The 15727-nt window shown below is 48.2% G+C and overlaps 1 protein-coding gene across 2 annotated transcripts; it reads right to left on the bottom strand.

Annotated features, from left to right (window-relative positions):
• Positions 1-910: 910 nt before the first annotated feature.
• On the bottom strand, positions 911-14042 carry RNF122 (ring finger protein 122; the record flags this gene model as incomplete). 2 transcript variants are annotated; one of them, XM_084231046.1, is made up of 6 exons in its annotated part: positions 911-1025; positions 1290-1372; positions 2536-2577; positions 2860-2905; positions 8427-8583; positions 14018-14042. In XM_084231046.1, 6 exons carry the CDS (start codon positions 14040-14042, stop codon positions 911-913), a joined length of 468 nt encoding a protein of 155 aa, XP_084087172.1. The 2 variants fall into 2 exon arrangements, with proteins under 2 accessions (XP_084087172.1, XP_084087173.1); XM_084231047.1 differs by having other exon boundaries at positions 1290-1369.
• Positions 14043-15727: the final 1685 nt, after the last annotated feature.

The following is a 15727-nucleotide window of genomic DNA, read 5'->3' as shown; positions in this document are numbered from 1 at the left end:
TTTCCCCCCACCCTCACCCCCACATGGGGAGGGACAGAAAACCTCCACCCACTCTGTTTGGGGATCCCATGTATAAAGCCTGAGATGGTGGGGATGCAGTATAAAAATACTATTTACAAAGGGAAAGGTATCTGTTGCTACATTAACCTTCAGATACTCCCCAACCCCAGGCCCCTCTTGCTTCTTTAGAGAATGGCCCTGGGAATCCATGTAAGTGTCTATCCTTCCTTTAGAGGGAACTGGACCCCATGGAATAGGAAGCTCTGGGATTAACTGAGGAAGAGAATGAATGGATAGCACCTCAAACCCTAGCAGGGAGAAGGGCTTGCCCTTCATCACCCCATAGTCAGCAGGCCGGCTGGCCAGTCTTTTTTTCCTTAGTTCCCTGTAAACACTGGCTTTCCTTTCATATGTCCCCACTCTTGCTGACTTCCCAGAGAGCCTCCCTCACTTCCACTGGAGGCACTTGGTTCTTCAATCTTTCCTTCCTCCCTTCTAGACTTCCCATGGAAGGAGCGGGGAGTAGAGGAAAGGTTGTAGGTGGGATGGAACCCATCTTATCCCTTCCTCATTGTCAAGGTAGCTTGTCCTCCTAAGGGGGTCCCTCCAGGGGTAGACCCCAAGTTCTTGAACAGGTAGGGGTGGCTTTCCTTCCCTAGAGCAGGGATAAGGCAGGTACATAGTCCAGTACCACATACAGTGGTCTTGATGGCTGAGTCACAAGGAGGAAGGCCTCAGGAGGCAGAAAGGTGGGGAGTCTGGTCTCCCCCTGAAGGTGGTAGGCCAGCCCTGCATTGTGTCCCCTCCAGGTGAGCATGGCCATCACCACCCAACAGTCTGGTTCACTGTAGCTGTGCAGAGGGACCAGGCAGCCCCAGGACTTCTCCAGGCCTGGGTATGGCAGCAGCACTCACACCAGTTCATCCAGGAGGATCCCGATGCTCTGGGTGGCCTCCGAGGGGCCGGCAATGGGCTTGTTACACATCGGACACACACAGCGCACTTCCAGCCACTTCACAAGACACCTGAGGGCAGAAGGAGACTTGGTTTTCCCTAAGAAGATACTCCAAGCTGCTCTACTTATCTCTATTCATGGGGCCCATCTGCCGTTAGAACAAAAACATCACTGTCCTTATCCCAATACACCCGTCCAGCTTGCCTGGTGTATGGAGATGATACAGGGCAGGGGGTGGGTGGGACGTACAGGGACTGGAGGTTCTAGAAGATGCTCCCTGCTTATTTCTTCCAAAAGGCACCCCTGGACATGCATCCCCACCATGAACACTTACTTCCGGTGGAAGGCATGTTGGCATGGAAGCACGCCTAACTCATCCTTGCCCTTGAAGTCTTCCAGACAGACTGCACAGGTCTGCTGTGGAAAGGAATGGGGCAGCGTGAAAGGAGAGCAGGGAAGAATCTCATACCCATCCATGAAGACTGAGTTCCTCCAGTCTTCTCATCAGCCTAAGAAACTTCAGTCATCATCCCAAAACTGCACTGACAGTTCAGTTGCCATTAACCACATGCGACTGTTTAACCCAAATAAGATGAAATTAACAATTTATTTCCTCTGCTTCACTAGCCGTGTTTCAAGTGCTCCACAGCCACATGTGGCTAGTGGCTCCCACATGTTCAGTGCAGATAATAGAAACTTCCTTCGGACACTGCTATTCTGGAGAACTGGCTTTCAATCCTTTCCAGTCAGTACATCTGGCAAGGGTTAAGGATGGGGGACGATGTATGTGGTCAGCTATATTCTCACACCCCTGCTCCTTACCGGCTAGCCCCTTTGATCTCAGTTGATTTGCTCTTTTAGGGCAGGCATTAGGAAACATCTGAACTTGCTGAGATGTAATAGCAGACATCAAAAATAAGGATGAAACGAGGCCTTGTCTGGGGCTGCCTATGTCTGGTAATAGTGGTGATTCTATTCCTTTTCCTCTCACTCCCAGACAAGCACACATATATTCTGCGTAGGAGCGTGTGGGCATGGAAGGAGGCTTTGGGAAATGAGTTAGGTGGCCTCAAAGGCATAGGTGAGAAAGGAACAGGAAGTGGCCTATTTCTCAGAGTCAGGGTGGGGAAAGGCATGGAGGAGTGACAGGAAAGTACCACAGGAATAATGACTCAGTCAGATCCAGGCCTGTAAGACAATGTAGATGCCAGAGCAAAGCTAGGACATGGGGTCTGAACATGCAGAAAGTTAAAAGCTGGATCGTGCTTATGGCATCAACTAGGATGACCACTCTTCCCTTCAAGATTATGTAGCCCCATCTCTCTGGGGCCACGAGTCACTGCTTACTCAAACCCTTATGTGATTGATCCCTTTATAAAGTTTTCTCCTTGGCTCCAGATGTGAGTTCCACATATTGATTACCTGCTGGGTAATCAATGGCCCTGCTGGGTCTTCTTGGCCCAAGAAGACACAAAAGAGGGGACTAAAAGGTCCCTTAGAGGGTCCAAGCTGTGTGCCAGTGAGGACGCCTTGGGCCTTACCCACTGGGGCCCTCCCTTGTGCTGCTCCATTACACTCACCCCATATAATTGTGACTTCTTGGCGTCGCCTTTGAGTACCACCTGGAAAGAAATGAGAAGGCAAGGCTTCAGAAGGAAACAAGCCCAGGGACTGGAGTATCAACCCACAAAGGGATCCCTAGTCCTTCACAGTGGTACCCCCTTCTTCATGCCTCCCTATGCAGGGCTGAGCTTTGGGCACTGACTGGGCTCTGCAGACAGAGAAAGGTGTCAGAAAAGGGCAAGAGGGGAGGCCTGGGGGATTCCAGGCTTACGCTTGCTCTCCTCCCCTGTCTAGCAGGACAAACATGGAGAAGGTGTCTCAGGAAAAGCCGTGCACGTTACCTCCTTATATCCATATCGTTCACTCTGTGCCTGGTTCCGGAGTTTGCTGGGGGAGAAAGCAGGAGGGGAAAGGTTACCAGGGCTTTGCACAGGGCCTTTCAAAATTGGGAGGATGGGCTGGCTGCTTGGGCATTCTTCTGGGGTGGGGAGGGATGCTCCCCACTGGAGTGTCCCACCCCATAGACATCATGGGGTACGGTTGGACCAATCAGGTCACAGAGAATGGATTAAAGACTCAGCTCCTTACTCAGGCTCGATCACTTTGAAACTTACTGTCAGGTCCCAGAGATTAGAGAATTCTCACAGTGCATCCTGAATAGCTCTCCCTGCTGTCTCCCTAAAGTTGGTCAATTCCTTCAGACTCCCAAAATATATAGATCAGCAATCTGCCTACTGAGTACAGAGAAGTAAGATGCTGTTTAAAAGTTATTTTCATTAAGCCAGGGTGGCAGGATAAATAAATCGCTGTTGACCCTGGGGAATTTTCCATCTGGGGAACACAAGTATTCTGGAACCAAAGCACACTCTTCACTTCCCAATGCCAAGCAAATACAAACTACTCCTTTTTGTTCCTTCTTTTTCTCTCAAGCTAGTGGCCTATATACAGCCCAAGTCTCAATGCTCAAAACACAGGATGCTGTTACTTACGGCAATAGCATACTGGTTATTGAGGATTTGCTCTGCACTTCGATCCTTAAACATTCATCTATGTTCTTATTGATTCCCAACAACTTTAAAAGGAAGATACTTTTTTCTTTATAGTTGAGGAAAATGAAGTTCAAAGAAGTCAAAAAACTTGCCCAAATTTGCAAGGTGATTGGCAGATGAGTCTGAGTTTAGTCAAAGTCTATCTGAATACAGAGCCCAAACTCTAACACACAATGTGGCCTGTTTCACCTACTAGGTGAGCCACATCATAATTCTGAGAACATGATTTAGTCTTTGGAAATTGCCTTCCAATCACCAAGCCTACAACTCTCAAATGGCTTACTATGTGAATGACTGGGGCCATGATTATGCCCACACACACACACACACACACACACACACACACACACACACACTTTGTCATTTTATTTTCAGTGAGGAGACCCTGAATTCTTCAGGCAGCTCTATGGATTTCTATATATGGGAGTCAGATGTTTCCCCACTGATCATTTCTCTGTAGGTCTAGGTTATTTCTCCTCCCTCGCCAGTGGTCTGGTTATCAGAAATCCACCAAGAGTAGGAGCAGCAAACTATGGTCTGAGCACCAAATCCAGTTTACCACTTGATCAGGCCTTTGAGCCAAGAATGACATTTTTCCTTAGGTGGTTGAAAGTAGAAATCAAAAGAATATTTCATATTAAAATTATTAGAAACTCAAACACCAGCATCCATATAATTTTATTAGAAACTCAAATACCAGCATCCATATAATTTTGTTGGAACATAGTCATGCTTACACTTCACACATTGTCTATGGCTGCTTTTGCAGAGTGGGGTTGGAGAGTTGAGAGAGACAGCATATAACCGGCAAAACCTCGAATACCTGACCTTTTGTAGAAAAAGTTTGAGAACTGAGTTAGAAGCAGAGAATCTCAAGTCATGAGCCTCAATCAAATGGGGGTGAGATAAGGTGCTGCACACGCACTACAGAGAAGGTCAAACTGCTTACAAAGTGGGAGAGGAGGTGGGGGCAGAGCCACATCCCAAGCACAATCAGGAAGCAGAAAAGATCAGGCTGCCTACCACCTCACCATCCCTATCAGGAAGTCAGGGTCACAGTAGGTGGTGTGTGCCTGGAGCCTTAGGAACTCCAAGCCAGCTGGATTCCTGCCATGAGGTTGAGGCCTGGGACAGTTCGTCCATTCCCTCTCCCTCTTCCCTATTTGAGGGTTTCTAGTCATTGGTGGGTTGTGGGGCTACAGACCTAACCCAGGACTCTCACATTTCTATCCTTAACTTTGCATACAACTTCTTGGTCCAGAAAAGACTTTCATATCTGTATATATATATGTATGTTTGTATTATACATACATGCATTTCTGTCCCAACTTCCAAATGAGAGGGCAGGGGAGGATATATGGAAAGCTTCAATGAACTGCTGTTAGCAGACTGACAACAAGCTATGCTAGGAAGGAAGTGTTCTGATTGCCAGGGCACAGCTCAACCACCTTCCGAGGAGACGCTGTTGCTGCTACCAGATACACACAGTAAATAAGGAAGTGGTAAGAGTCTGCTTTTTATTTCTGGGAGAACGAGGGAACGTGCACGTCTTTGTGCCTCACTCCCTCACCGGCACCATGGCTATGATTATGCAGTGTGGTCTGTGCCTTCCTGCTTGCTGAGTTCGGGGATCATGGGCTATATCCTCCTTCGCCACCCTCATGCCTTTTGTCCTCCTGACTCCCTTGAATGGTCTTACCCAAGTGTAGGATAAATGGTTTTCAGGCTTTTCTGCCCTCCCACCATTAGGATTGCACTGCCTGATGGGGCACCTGCAGTTGTTACATTGTTGTAAGCTGTGTTTTTTAACTTCTGTGGGCCATGGCTCAGTATAGAGATATTCACAAGGGAGGTAGAGGCAGCAGAGAGAGAGAAGGGGAGAAAGAAGGCCAGAGAAGCCAAGAGTGAGGACTTGTCAGGGGGCTTGGAGGCCTGCTGGCTTCCTGCCCACCCCCACCCCGGCACCCCTGCCTGCTGTGTACCTGGTTGCTGCACTCCATGTAAAAGCTCACTAAAAGCCTGAGAAAGCCACCGAGGGCTACAGGACTCTCCTTTACCCGTCTGCTCAGATCATGGAAAATCAGCCCTGTGACCATCCTGCTCCTACACCAAAGATCGTCTGGAAGTCTGGCCCTGCGCCCAGGACTAGCTGAACAGTGAAGCGCCTCAGTGCTGCATGCAGGTTTCCAGATCAGGAAGGTATAGACGGTGATGAAATGGGCCCAAAAGGTTGCAAGGGAAACAAAGCAAAAAGCAAAACCCTGAACCATCCCAGTGGGAGAGGTAAAGCCACCAACTCTGGACAGGTGGCCTTCTCAGCTGTTGGATGAGCAAAGGAACTAAAAATACCCTCATTTTAATAAGACCATTTCTAGCCACTGCCAGCGGGCTCTCCTTTGCTTTTCTCTTTTGGAACAAACAATGCAGTCAGGCCCTGAAAATAATTATTCCTTTCCTGCCTATTTATGCTTCACTGGCCCCTCCATCCTGTGTAGGGCAGAGGTCAGCTCTTGGGAGGCTGGGGAGGAGGAGCGAGGGGGAGCTGGGAGTGGGGGTTGGCCTTGGCGGATGAGCTCACCATGTAGGGAGCAGCAGTCGTGGGCTTATTTTGGCTGAAGAGGAAACCAAGAAGCGGGGAGAGGAAGTGGCCTCTATGCTTGTGTGTCTTTCTATATATAGATATCCACAGGCTGCCACACTGGCAAGCCTCTGGAACCATGAAACTCCAGGGTCAACTGCCTCCAGGCAGCCTGCACAGCAGAGGGTGCGGTGATGGAGGCCAGATTACTGCAGGAGGGACAGGTGGTGTCACAGAGTGCCACCGTGGGGGAAGCTTTTGGTTTCATGTGGTTACTGCCCTGCACTTTCTCCAGCCAAAGAAAAGTAAGTCAGCCGTACACAGCCCCATAGCTTGTTTTCAGAGTCCCGATCACTAGCTGCAAAGGGTGGTCACATATGCCACAGTGCCACAGGTGCCCCCCACTTCCACCCGAGGAAGAAGACTCACAAAAAAATATGTAATAAGAGAAACGCAAATTACAAAACAATTAATAAAGGCACATACATGCGGAATCTGGAAAACTAGAGAATCATCACCAGACTAGCCCACCGCCCTGTCTTTGATGCACGGCCTTAGGTAGAGAGCTTTAACTGAACATGAATTTCCTCATTTATCAAGTGGTATTAGCCCTCCGAAACTGGAGAGATGTCCGAGAATTGAGTTAGACCACACTTGGCACACAAAAACCACTTGGTAAAGGGAAGCTAAAAACCCAAGTTCACGCCTTTTAGTGGCAGAATTAAGAAATGAATGCTGGTCACCCATTTATTGGCCCAGAGTGCTTTTCTGTGTTTTCTCCCTTTGACCACATTTTCATCTTGGCACATGTGTGCATTGGTGTGCATGTGAAGGAACCAAATATAGTTGGTTTTACAGACTCCTCCTAGCATCATAAATAAATCTTTGGTATTTAGTATGGCTCCATCTTTAGTCTCTGGGGAATTGCGTAAATTGCTTGGTATGGGGGGTGGGTGGGTTGTGGTCAGGCAGACAGTCTTTCAGGGGAAAAAAACTCAGGCCTGAGGAATGGGGAAGGGGTGTAGGCATACCAGAAATCTATCCTCATCCCACTCAATCATTAGACAGCAATATTAGACTCAGTTGCACAAGAGGGGAGATAATCCACCATCTCCTCTGCATAGATTTTCAAATGGAAAATTCCATTCAAATTAAAATTCTGAGAAAGAAGAGGCCCAAGGTACCAACTGCGAATAGTGAGGAGCAGGGCCTGGAGCACTTCACCTTCATACAGGGGCTCCTCTGGCTTCGGGATGTGGACAAGCCTCTGCCTTCCCCCTAATTTCCTTCCAGGCAAAGCACTCAAATACACCCAGACACTTCAGGAAAAGGGGCCAGAACTCCCTTTTCCTGCATCTTAATTTAATCTGCTTAGATGCTTTGATCAGATAGTAGCTTAGAACCCAGTTGCTATCTATCCAGGCAGGTGGTGATGTGTGTGTTTTGGGAATAGGGAAGAGCTGGAAACTGGTTATCTCAATGACTATAAGGACACTAGCATGTTCCAGGGTTCAGGGATATGCACTGTTAACCAATTTACAGCATAGTTTTGTACAATGAGGAATACTTAATGCCAATAACACACCCTACTCAGAAACGCTCACTTAATTCCTACTCTAAATACTTGTCATGCCCAAAATTTTTGGTAGAAAATAGTCACCAGTTTCTCTATCTTTTAATAGGAGGGAGGAAACAGTTCCTGGAGCTTGGCTAGCCTTTCCAAACTCAAGTCTTCCCTGGGTCCCTAGCACAATTAAGAATAAGCGACATTTTCAGTTTTTATACTCTCAAAAATCAAGAGTTTACAAGGCAGAATAGGCTAGTGGCTCTCCAGATAGCAACTTGTTAATAGTAGCATCTGGAGGGTTGACATTAGGATTTCCCAGGAGAGCAGAGGAACATGCCACTGATATAACTGATGCCCACCTAATCCTGGTCACCCAGAGGGTGTGGGTGAGGAGCAGAGAGACAGAGAAGAGACCACCAGTGGTATTACTTGGTCAGATAGTAATTCTAGACAACCTTAGAATAACTGGCCAACAGGCATCTGGAACACAGCCCAATTCATGGTGACCTTATATGCTCTGGGACAACCTGATAGGCTGATGTAAATAGAAACACCAGGTCTCAGGGGCCTGGAAAGGGCAGGCTAAGCCCTCTCCTGAAAGCAGGTCCCAGCAGGAGGCAAGGGAGTCTGCACTGGGAGTCTGGTTCAGCTAGCCCTACCCCAGGCCTCCTCCTCCTTGACTCCCTGTCCCAGGTCAGCCAGGGTGTCACTCACCTGATAAAATAGCAACAGAAGATGAGGCTCAGCATGAAGACAAAGATGCCCGTGCCAAAGATGACCATGTAGATGTTGAGAGGGAGGTCTTGGAAACTGATGGGTGGCATCGAACAGGACTTGTTGGTACTGACCAGTCCCAGGCCACAGAAACACCCTGCCAAGGAAGGGGGGAGGAAAAATATTATTATAGTTGGAAACTTACCAGAGAGCTCACACTACTCTGTGGCAGCAAGGCTGGAGAGAGAGAGAGATGGCAGACTCTGGGCTCCTAACTCTGATTTTATATCAGAGGGCTTTAGGTTTATATTGGAGCTCTAACATTTACTAGATATGTAATCTTGGGTAAACTATTTAGCAAATCTATGAAATGAGACAGTGCACATAGCACTTAAAACAGGATCCGTGCAGGGGAATCAAGGAATCTGGCAATGGGCAGAAAATGCAAAAATCCATTCTATCAGGCAGAAGCCCATATAATGCATGAGTGAAATGAAGGGTCAGGGGTGAGAAAATGTTTATTTGGGTTCCAACTCTGCCTTCTCCCTAGATATGTGACCTAAGCTTCAGTTTGTCATATGGGAACAAGAGAAAATAACACAAGGCCCCAAAATAATGGTATATGAAATATGCTTTGTAAATTGTGAAGTGCAAATGCAAAGGTCATTTGTCATATATTAAGCCACCTGCTCCAGGACCAGAATAGCAATTGTTCACTGAAAGGCTGGGCCGGCATTCCAGAAAGTGGTGGGGGACAGATGCAGGGGAGTTTGCAGCTTACTTTACTGGCTGCCTTCCCCATTTCCTGCTCAAAGACTCTGAGTACAGTCCCACCATGGCAGTGGCAACCTCCATCCCCCAATCAAGCTTGTTAGAAATGCAGACTCTCGGGTCCACCCCAGAGGAAGTGAATCAGAACCAACATTTTAACAAGTTCCCTAGGAGATGCGTCTGCATATTCAGTGTGGGGAGCATTGACTAGCCACTAAATGTTTCTCCCCCTTGCCACATAATTCAGGCAGGGGTAAACCATGGCAGTCACTTCCCCATGCCAGGGTTTGGTGTTGAGGTAGGTATGTGACTGAGTTCTGGCCTCAGAAACAAGGAGGTGGTGTGCTGGAAAAGGAAAAATTTTTCTTTCCATACCATCTCCCCAAAATACCTGGAATGGTGCAGCCAATTTGCAGCTGGAAGCAGAATAGTTTGATTTAAAGCCAATAAGAGCTGAAGGGGGCAGGAAGGACAAAGAGGAAGAATCTTCAGTTCAGCTGAGTCACTGGGTACAAATCCTAGCACCACTCTGCTATCTTAGACTACTGGTTCTGAGTACAATTTCTGTACTTTTTAACCATAAAGGGGAAAAATATAGGCTATAAATAATAACACTCGGTTGGATGTTTTTTCCTGCTTGTGGGTAAAAATCTTATGGATCCAAAAAGTAAGCAACACCACTTGGATTTCAGAAAGCGATGAGACAAAAAAACTAAAGTTTACCACATACCTGCTTCTCCCCTGGTACATGTTCATGCTATCAGCTTAACCTTTGTAATATCAAAATACAGAATGAATTTCCCCGTCGATGGGAAACTTTATAAAATCATAAAGTCATAAAATCATATCCTGTCTACAAACAGCTAAGAAGGCTCCACTCCATACACCTCTCTTCTCAAACCTCCAAAACATTAGGCACTTTTCTGACATCATGGTGCACAGCCAGAACCCTTCAAATGCTTCAGAATTCTACATGATGGTCACCAAAGTCACCACAACTCAGCAGAAGATTGACTTGAAAGACAGGAAATCATCTTTGACATTGTACATACATTGCACATATCATGGACCTTCATTCTTTACATCAATCTAGTGACCAAATAATGAGTGTCTCTTCAAACCTTTCAGACTCTGTGCCTAATGCTATTGCCAAATCCCTACCCCAAAACAGATTTTGTGCCCAATTCTATTCCAAGTCCTATTCCAGACTTCTAATTGATGTCTGGTCCCTCATCTAATTTAGCCCACATGTCTGACATATCCTCCCACTTGGTTTTTACTCTGCATTTCCCAAACTCATGACTGGCTTCAAGTCCTCCCACATATGTATGAGCTAGGTCCCCTCTCAACCACCCCTTCAGTGTCTTGCAGCTTCACCTCATGTGATCTGGTCATCTCACTATTTTTTTTTAAGATTTATTTATTTATGTACACTAGAACTGGGGTACAGGCCAGAGGTACAGGGGGTGAAAGGATTCACCAGAGACAGAGTGGGGAACAAAACAGGCAGATTGACGGAAATACACCACTGAGGGGAGCAGCCAGTAAGTCAGGAGAGGTCTGTGGCACCATGTGGGTAGTTCCCTGGCCGGGGATTGAACTCATGCTGCAGTGGCTGCAGATAGCTTCATAGGTTGCATCTTAACCCCCAGCGCCACCAGGGAGGCCCCTCACTATTTCTTGTCCCATCTTGTCCACAGCTGCATCCTTGCTTTTGTTCATGTAGCTTTCCCTGTCTGAGACAGTGACAATCTTCCTCCACCCTTTCCCGCAGTCCACCACGCCTGATCCTTGTGGAGTCCAATCCCCTCACCCCGATGCTACAGTACTCACAGTCCAAGTCACAGGGTCTGGCCTGTTCACACTTACTAATAGCCTTACATTCACAATTGTTCCTAGAATCAATTTAACTCATGCATTGAAGCATTGTTCATATGAACAAGTCCCATGATAGACAGTGAAGATTAAAAAAAAGCTAAATAAGAATGACTAGATGATTTTATCTTATGTGGAAGAAGAGAGACACAAAGTTTTTCCATACAAAGTGAAGCACCGTGGTGCAGTGTGACCATGAGCCTGACACACCTGAAAGCTTTCTGGGCCACAGACTGTGACTTGACGTGTATTCCTCTCCCCCAGGCTCGTGTTTGGCTTGTTCTCAGCAACTGGTGAAGAGGTAAATAAATCCCAGTTTTCACAAACAACATGGTATCCTTGGCAAAAACTCCTACTTCTAAGTAGGGAGACTGACATTTGGGAAAATTGCCCAGAAACTGCCCTCAGCTAATGGATGACCAGTCAACCAACAAGTATTGTTGAGGGTCTGATTTATGCACCGACCTGGCATTGTCGGGAAACAAAAGCAAAAGAAGTAGTTTTTGTGCTGAAAGATTTGCTGATCAAGTTGAAAAAATTAAGTAATTGCAGACTAAACTTTGCTGCGTCCAAAAAGAAAGTCCTTGCTTCTAGGTTCAACAGGGGTTAGAAGGAAAGTCATTTTCACCACCCCTCCGGCCTCCATTCAAATATTTTCTCTCTGTGGGCCAAAAGAGATCAATTTCTCATGAAGTCATGGACTTTCAATCTGCCCTGGAAAAGAGATCTAAGGAATCTCCTTGCAGGCAATTATGTTCTTTTTTTTTTTTTTTTTTTTGGTGGGACCCTCGCTGGTGGCCGGTAATGAACCGGCCCTGCAGAGGCTGCGGGCAGCCTTGCAGCCCAGCGCTCAACCGCTGCGCCACTAGGGGAGGCCCAGGGAACTATGTTCTTAATATCAAGGAGACCTACCTCCCCTGCAGCGGCATCAATGGCCCACCCCTGCCTCAGCATATTGATGCCATCACAGACTCTAATCCTGTGGCTCTCCCATGCACCTCTATGAGCTGAATCCAGGTATCTTTAGAGTGCCAAAGAACCTGATGTGGTTTCCTGGAAACCTGCCAAGCAGTGGTTGCAGCAGAGGGTGTGTGCAAGCATTTGGCCCCAGCAGTGCCCTCCATCAGTTATCTTGACCATCTTGTCAGACAGCAGCTTGCCTTGGGCCTCTAGGACTGAGTCAGTGAGCTTGGGGGCTTTGCATGTTAAAAAGGTGGGTGAGAATAGCTTCTGGGCCAGAAGAGATGGTCCATTTGCAAATATTAAGATTTTTTTTTTAAAAAGAAAAAAACATATACTGGCTAAAAGCTGACACGGAGTAAGTAGTTTGTCCTCTAAAACTCACAAGGGCAGGATACCAATCCTAGGAAAGAAGGGTGGAGAGAGGGATTTGCTTCTTTGCTTCTTAGTCACTTTAAGAAGCGAAAAAATAAATGAGCAATCCTCTGCTAGACCACACCTCCCGTGAGAGGGCTGCCCCCCCAAAAGCCTAGGAATACTTAAAGTCCCCTTGGTTCTTCTCTCGAAGTCTCTGTTCCATTGTCTTGGCCCACCTATGGCTGTCTTGACATCAGAATGTCTCATCTCCCTTACCAGACTGGGAGCAGGAATGACGTCAAGAGAAGGGCTGGCCGAGAAAGACCAGTGGGTCTGGGAAATGCTTCTTCCCAGCCACCGGGAATCTTTCCCAGATGCTGTGATGCACTGTTCTCTCCTCAACCCCCTTCCTCCACCCCCTATCTGGCAATGCCCGCCTATCACACACAGCTTCGTTCATTTTCAGGAAATTAGATCCTACTAGCAAGAGGAAGAGGGGGGTGGGGGACACTCATACACATGCTGCCCAAGCCCTGCCTTAAAACAAAAGACTCTTGAAATAATTAATCCAAGATCTGGCAGGAGTCTGCTCTCAGGGATGAATCTTTTTTTTTTTCTCCTACTAGCCAGCCTGCCATACTCAGAGATAAGGCCAGCTGCTCTCCTGCCCCCACCTCCCAAGCCCCGCCCTTCTCCAGAAACTCTCAAGTGTTAGAACAAGGCAGTCAAAACCCTCGGGCCATTGGAGGATATTGTATCTGAACTGACCTACTTTTCAGAAAGACCCTCTTTTATGGTCGTTTGGGTGAGGGTTCCGACCCAAGCTCTGGACCACATGAACCGCTGGGGGCGGGGGTGACAAACCTCAGGTGAGATGACTACAGCATCCCCCACACCAGGAAGCCGGTAGGGAGTAGGAGGGGTGACAGGGTCCGGAGGTGCAGTTACCACCAAGGCTCACGAGCTAGTGCCTCAGTCCAGCCTTGGCGCCAGAAGACACGGCTCCCGCCAGGTTAGCTCAGCACCCAAGGGTATCCAGGCGCCGAGATATCTGCCAGGCTTTATTAATTCCATACCGCCACGCTTTCATCCGGCGTCTTCCACAAGCACAAAGCACCCCCCTAGCAGCCGGGGGGGGGGGGGACCCCACAGAGACAGAGGCTGCTGCCCCCGCGTCCAGTCCCGCACGCTGCCTTGTATACATATTTAAAATAGCCTGCAAAGTTTCGGGCCGGGAACTTGAGCTCCCTCTAGGAGATCCCAGCCCGTGCGCGGATTTAATTCTCCTCCGACAACCACAACAAAGGACAGAGTTCGAGCGCACAAAGGCTAGGGAAGGGGGTAGAAGAGCGCAGCCGCCACACAAAGCCAGGGAACCCCTCGACTCTCACGCCCCCCGCCCGCCAAAGGTTCAGGCACCCTTCCTGACCCTCGAGTTAAACCTGGATTTTTTTTTTTTTTTTCCAAATTCCGCGCTCGGCAGAGCAGAGTTGGGCGTCTGGACGCCTCCTGGACCGTCCGATCTCATGAGAAACTTGGCTCAAGAGGGCGAGAGCGCCCTCGGTGGGATCTTTAGCCTTGCGCCCCCTCCACGTCTCTCGCCCAGCCAGCGTCCGCTCGGGACTCACCGTTACACCACTGGAAAGGGTGCATCAATGAATTCTTGGCTGGCTTCCTCGAGCGAACGAGCGCAGGCGGCGGGTATGGCTGGCGAGGTGGGCGCAGCCGGCGGGCGTGCAGGGGAGGCCGGTGCGGTCGGTCCGCGGCACCGCCTTGCTCCAAAAGTCGAACTTCCTCCGGGGTGGGGGGGCTTCGGCGAAAAACCGGTTTTAGAGCAACAAAGAGAAAAGCGGAGAAAACAAGCAAACAGAAAGTGTCCTGTATCAAAGCACCACAGAAGAAATGTAGGAAGGGCCTCGGGGCTGGGGAGGATGTGGGGCCACAGAAAGGGGCGGGAGGACCCAGAGATTCTCGGCTCGGAGAGGAGGGAAAATCATTAGGTGGAGGAGAGGCGCAGGTCCGGGGCGCGGAGGTGAGCAGAGGGGGACTAGGAAACTGACACCGGCTGCGCACACCCCCTCCCATTTACTCCCTCCCGGGAAACCCCGCCCTCACCCCCGTCACCCGCCCTCCGGCCAATTAGAAGCATCCTCCTGGCCCCCGGGGTTCTGTGCAGGCCCGCCCGCAAGGGGGGGTGGTGGGGGTTCTTGGCATTGAGGGCTCCGCCCCCTTCACCTTCCCAATCTTGAGGAAACTTATGTGCAAAGAAGCCAGCGGCGGGGTGCCAGCCACCTCCGTCTGGACCTCAAGGAAAAGGAATAATTAGTGCCACGTTGTTTTCTGCCTTCAGATCTGTTGCTATTTAGCATTTCTATAGCTCTTTGAGAAGCCAGTTCTTGGAAAGTGGTTCCCTGTCTCTGAGGTGGGCATGGACTTGGTCCTGGGTGGCGGCTAACACGTTCCTTTGATCCCTGCAAAAGGGGAAACCCAGCAAGAGGAGAGGGTAAAGCAGATGGATCACAACAGCGAGATCTGGATGAACTCTAGAAGAGAGATCTCATTTTTGGCCAACTCTTCAGCCAAGGCCTGTAGCATAGCTTTAAGGTAGATGCGTCAGGATTGCACGCTCCAGAGTGTAGAATCAAACCTGCAAATCGACCTTGCAATATGCTTTCTTTTCCTGACACTGCCGTGACTTTCTTTCTCTTTTGGGGTCTGATTTCTTTTGTCTTTCAATTATTCAGCATTTAGGGAGACTCTCCAATGGTTGTTGAGTCTGCGAGGTTTCTGCTCTCTTGGATTTGCAGTGAATGAGGGGACAGACAATAAACAAGCAAGCAAACAAATAGGAATGACTTGGTCTAATCTTCCTATTAATTTGTTAATTGAAGGTGATAAATACTTTCCCTAACTGGAGAATTTGTGACACTCAAATAAGATTATGTATATGAGTGCTTTATCATTTAAAAGTATGATGACTTAGGCATCATGTGACTTGGCCAAGCTCACACAGCAGTCTGCAGCAAATAGTTTAGCACTTAATTACCTAATTATCTTAAAACAATTTTTTTTCTTATGAGTTAGTCTGGAGCGGCATCAGGTACAGATCCAACTCATTTTATCTCATAATTGGACAATTGCAAAAGCTCCTTAATTTGCTTCTGGGGCTCTAGTCTATGAAAGACCATAGAGCCCGCCAGAATCACTGTGGAGATGTTACATATGCAGACTGCCAGGCCATAAGCCCAAAGATTCTGACAGAATATGAATAAAGGGAGGGCCCAGAAATGCTCATTTAACGTGTATTGTCCCATGAATTCACTCAGTTAGGCCGAGAG

The sequence above is a fragment of the Talpa europaea genome (assembly GCF_964194135.1).
Source record: "Talpa europaea genome assembly, chromosome: 4".
In the NCBI taxonomy this organism is placed as follows: domain Eukaryota; kingdom Metazoa; phylum Chordata; class Mammalia; order Eulipotyphla; family Talpidae; genus Talpa; species Talpa europaea.
This window is presented reverse-complemented; position numbering and strand designations above follow the sequence as displayed.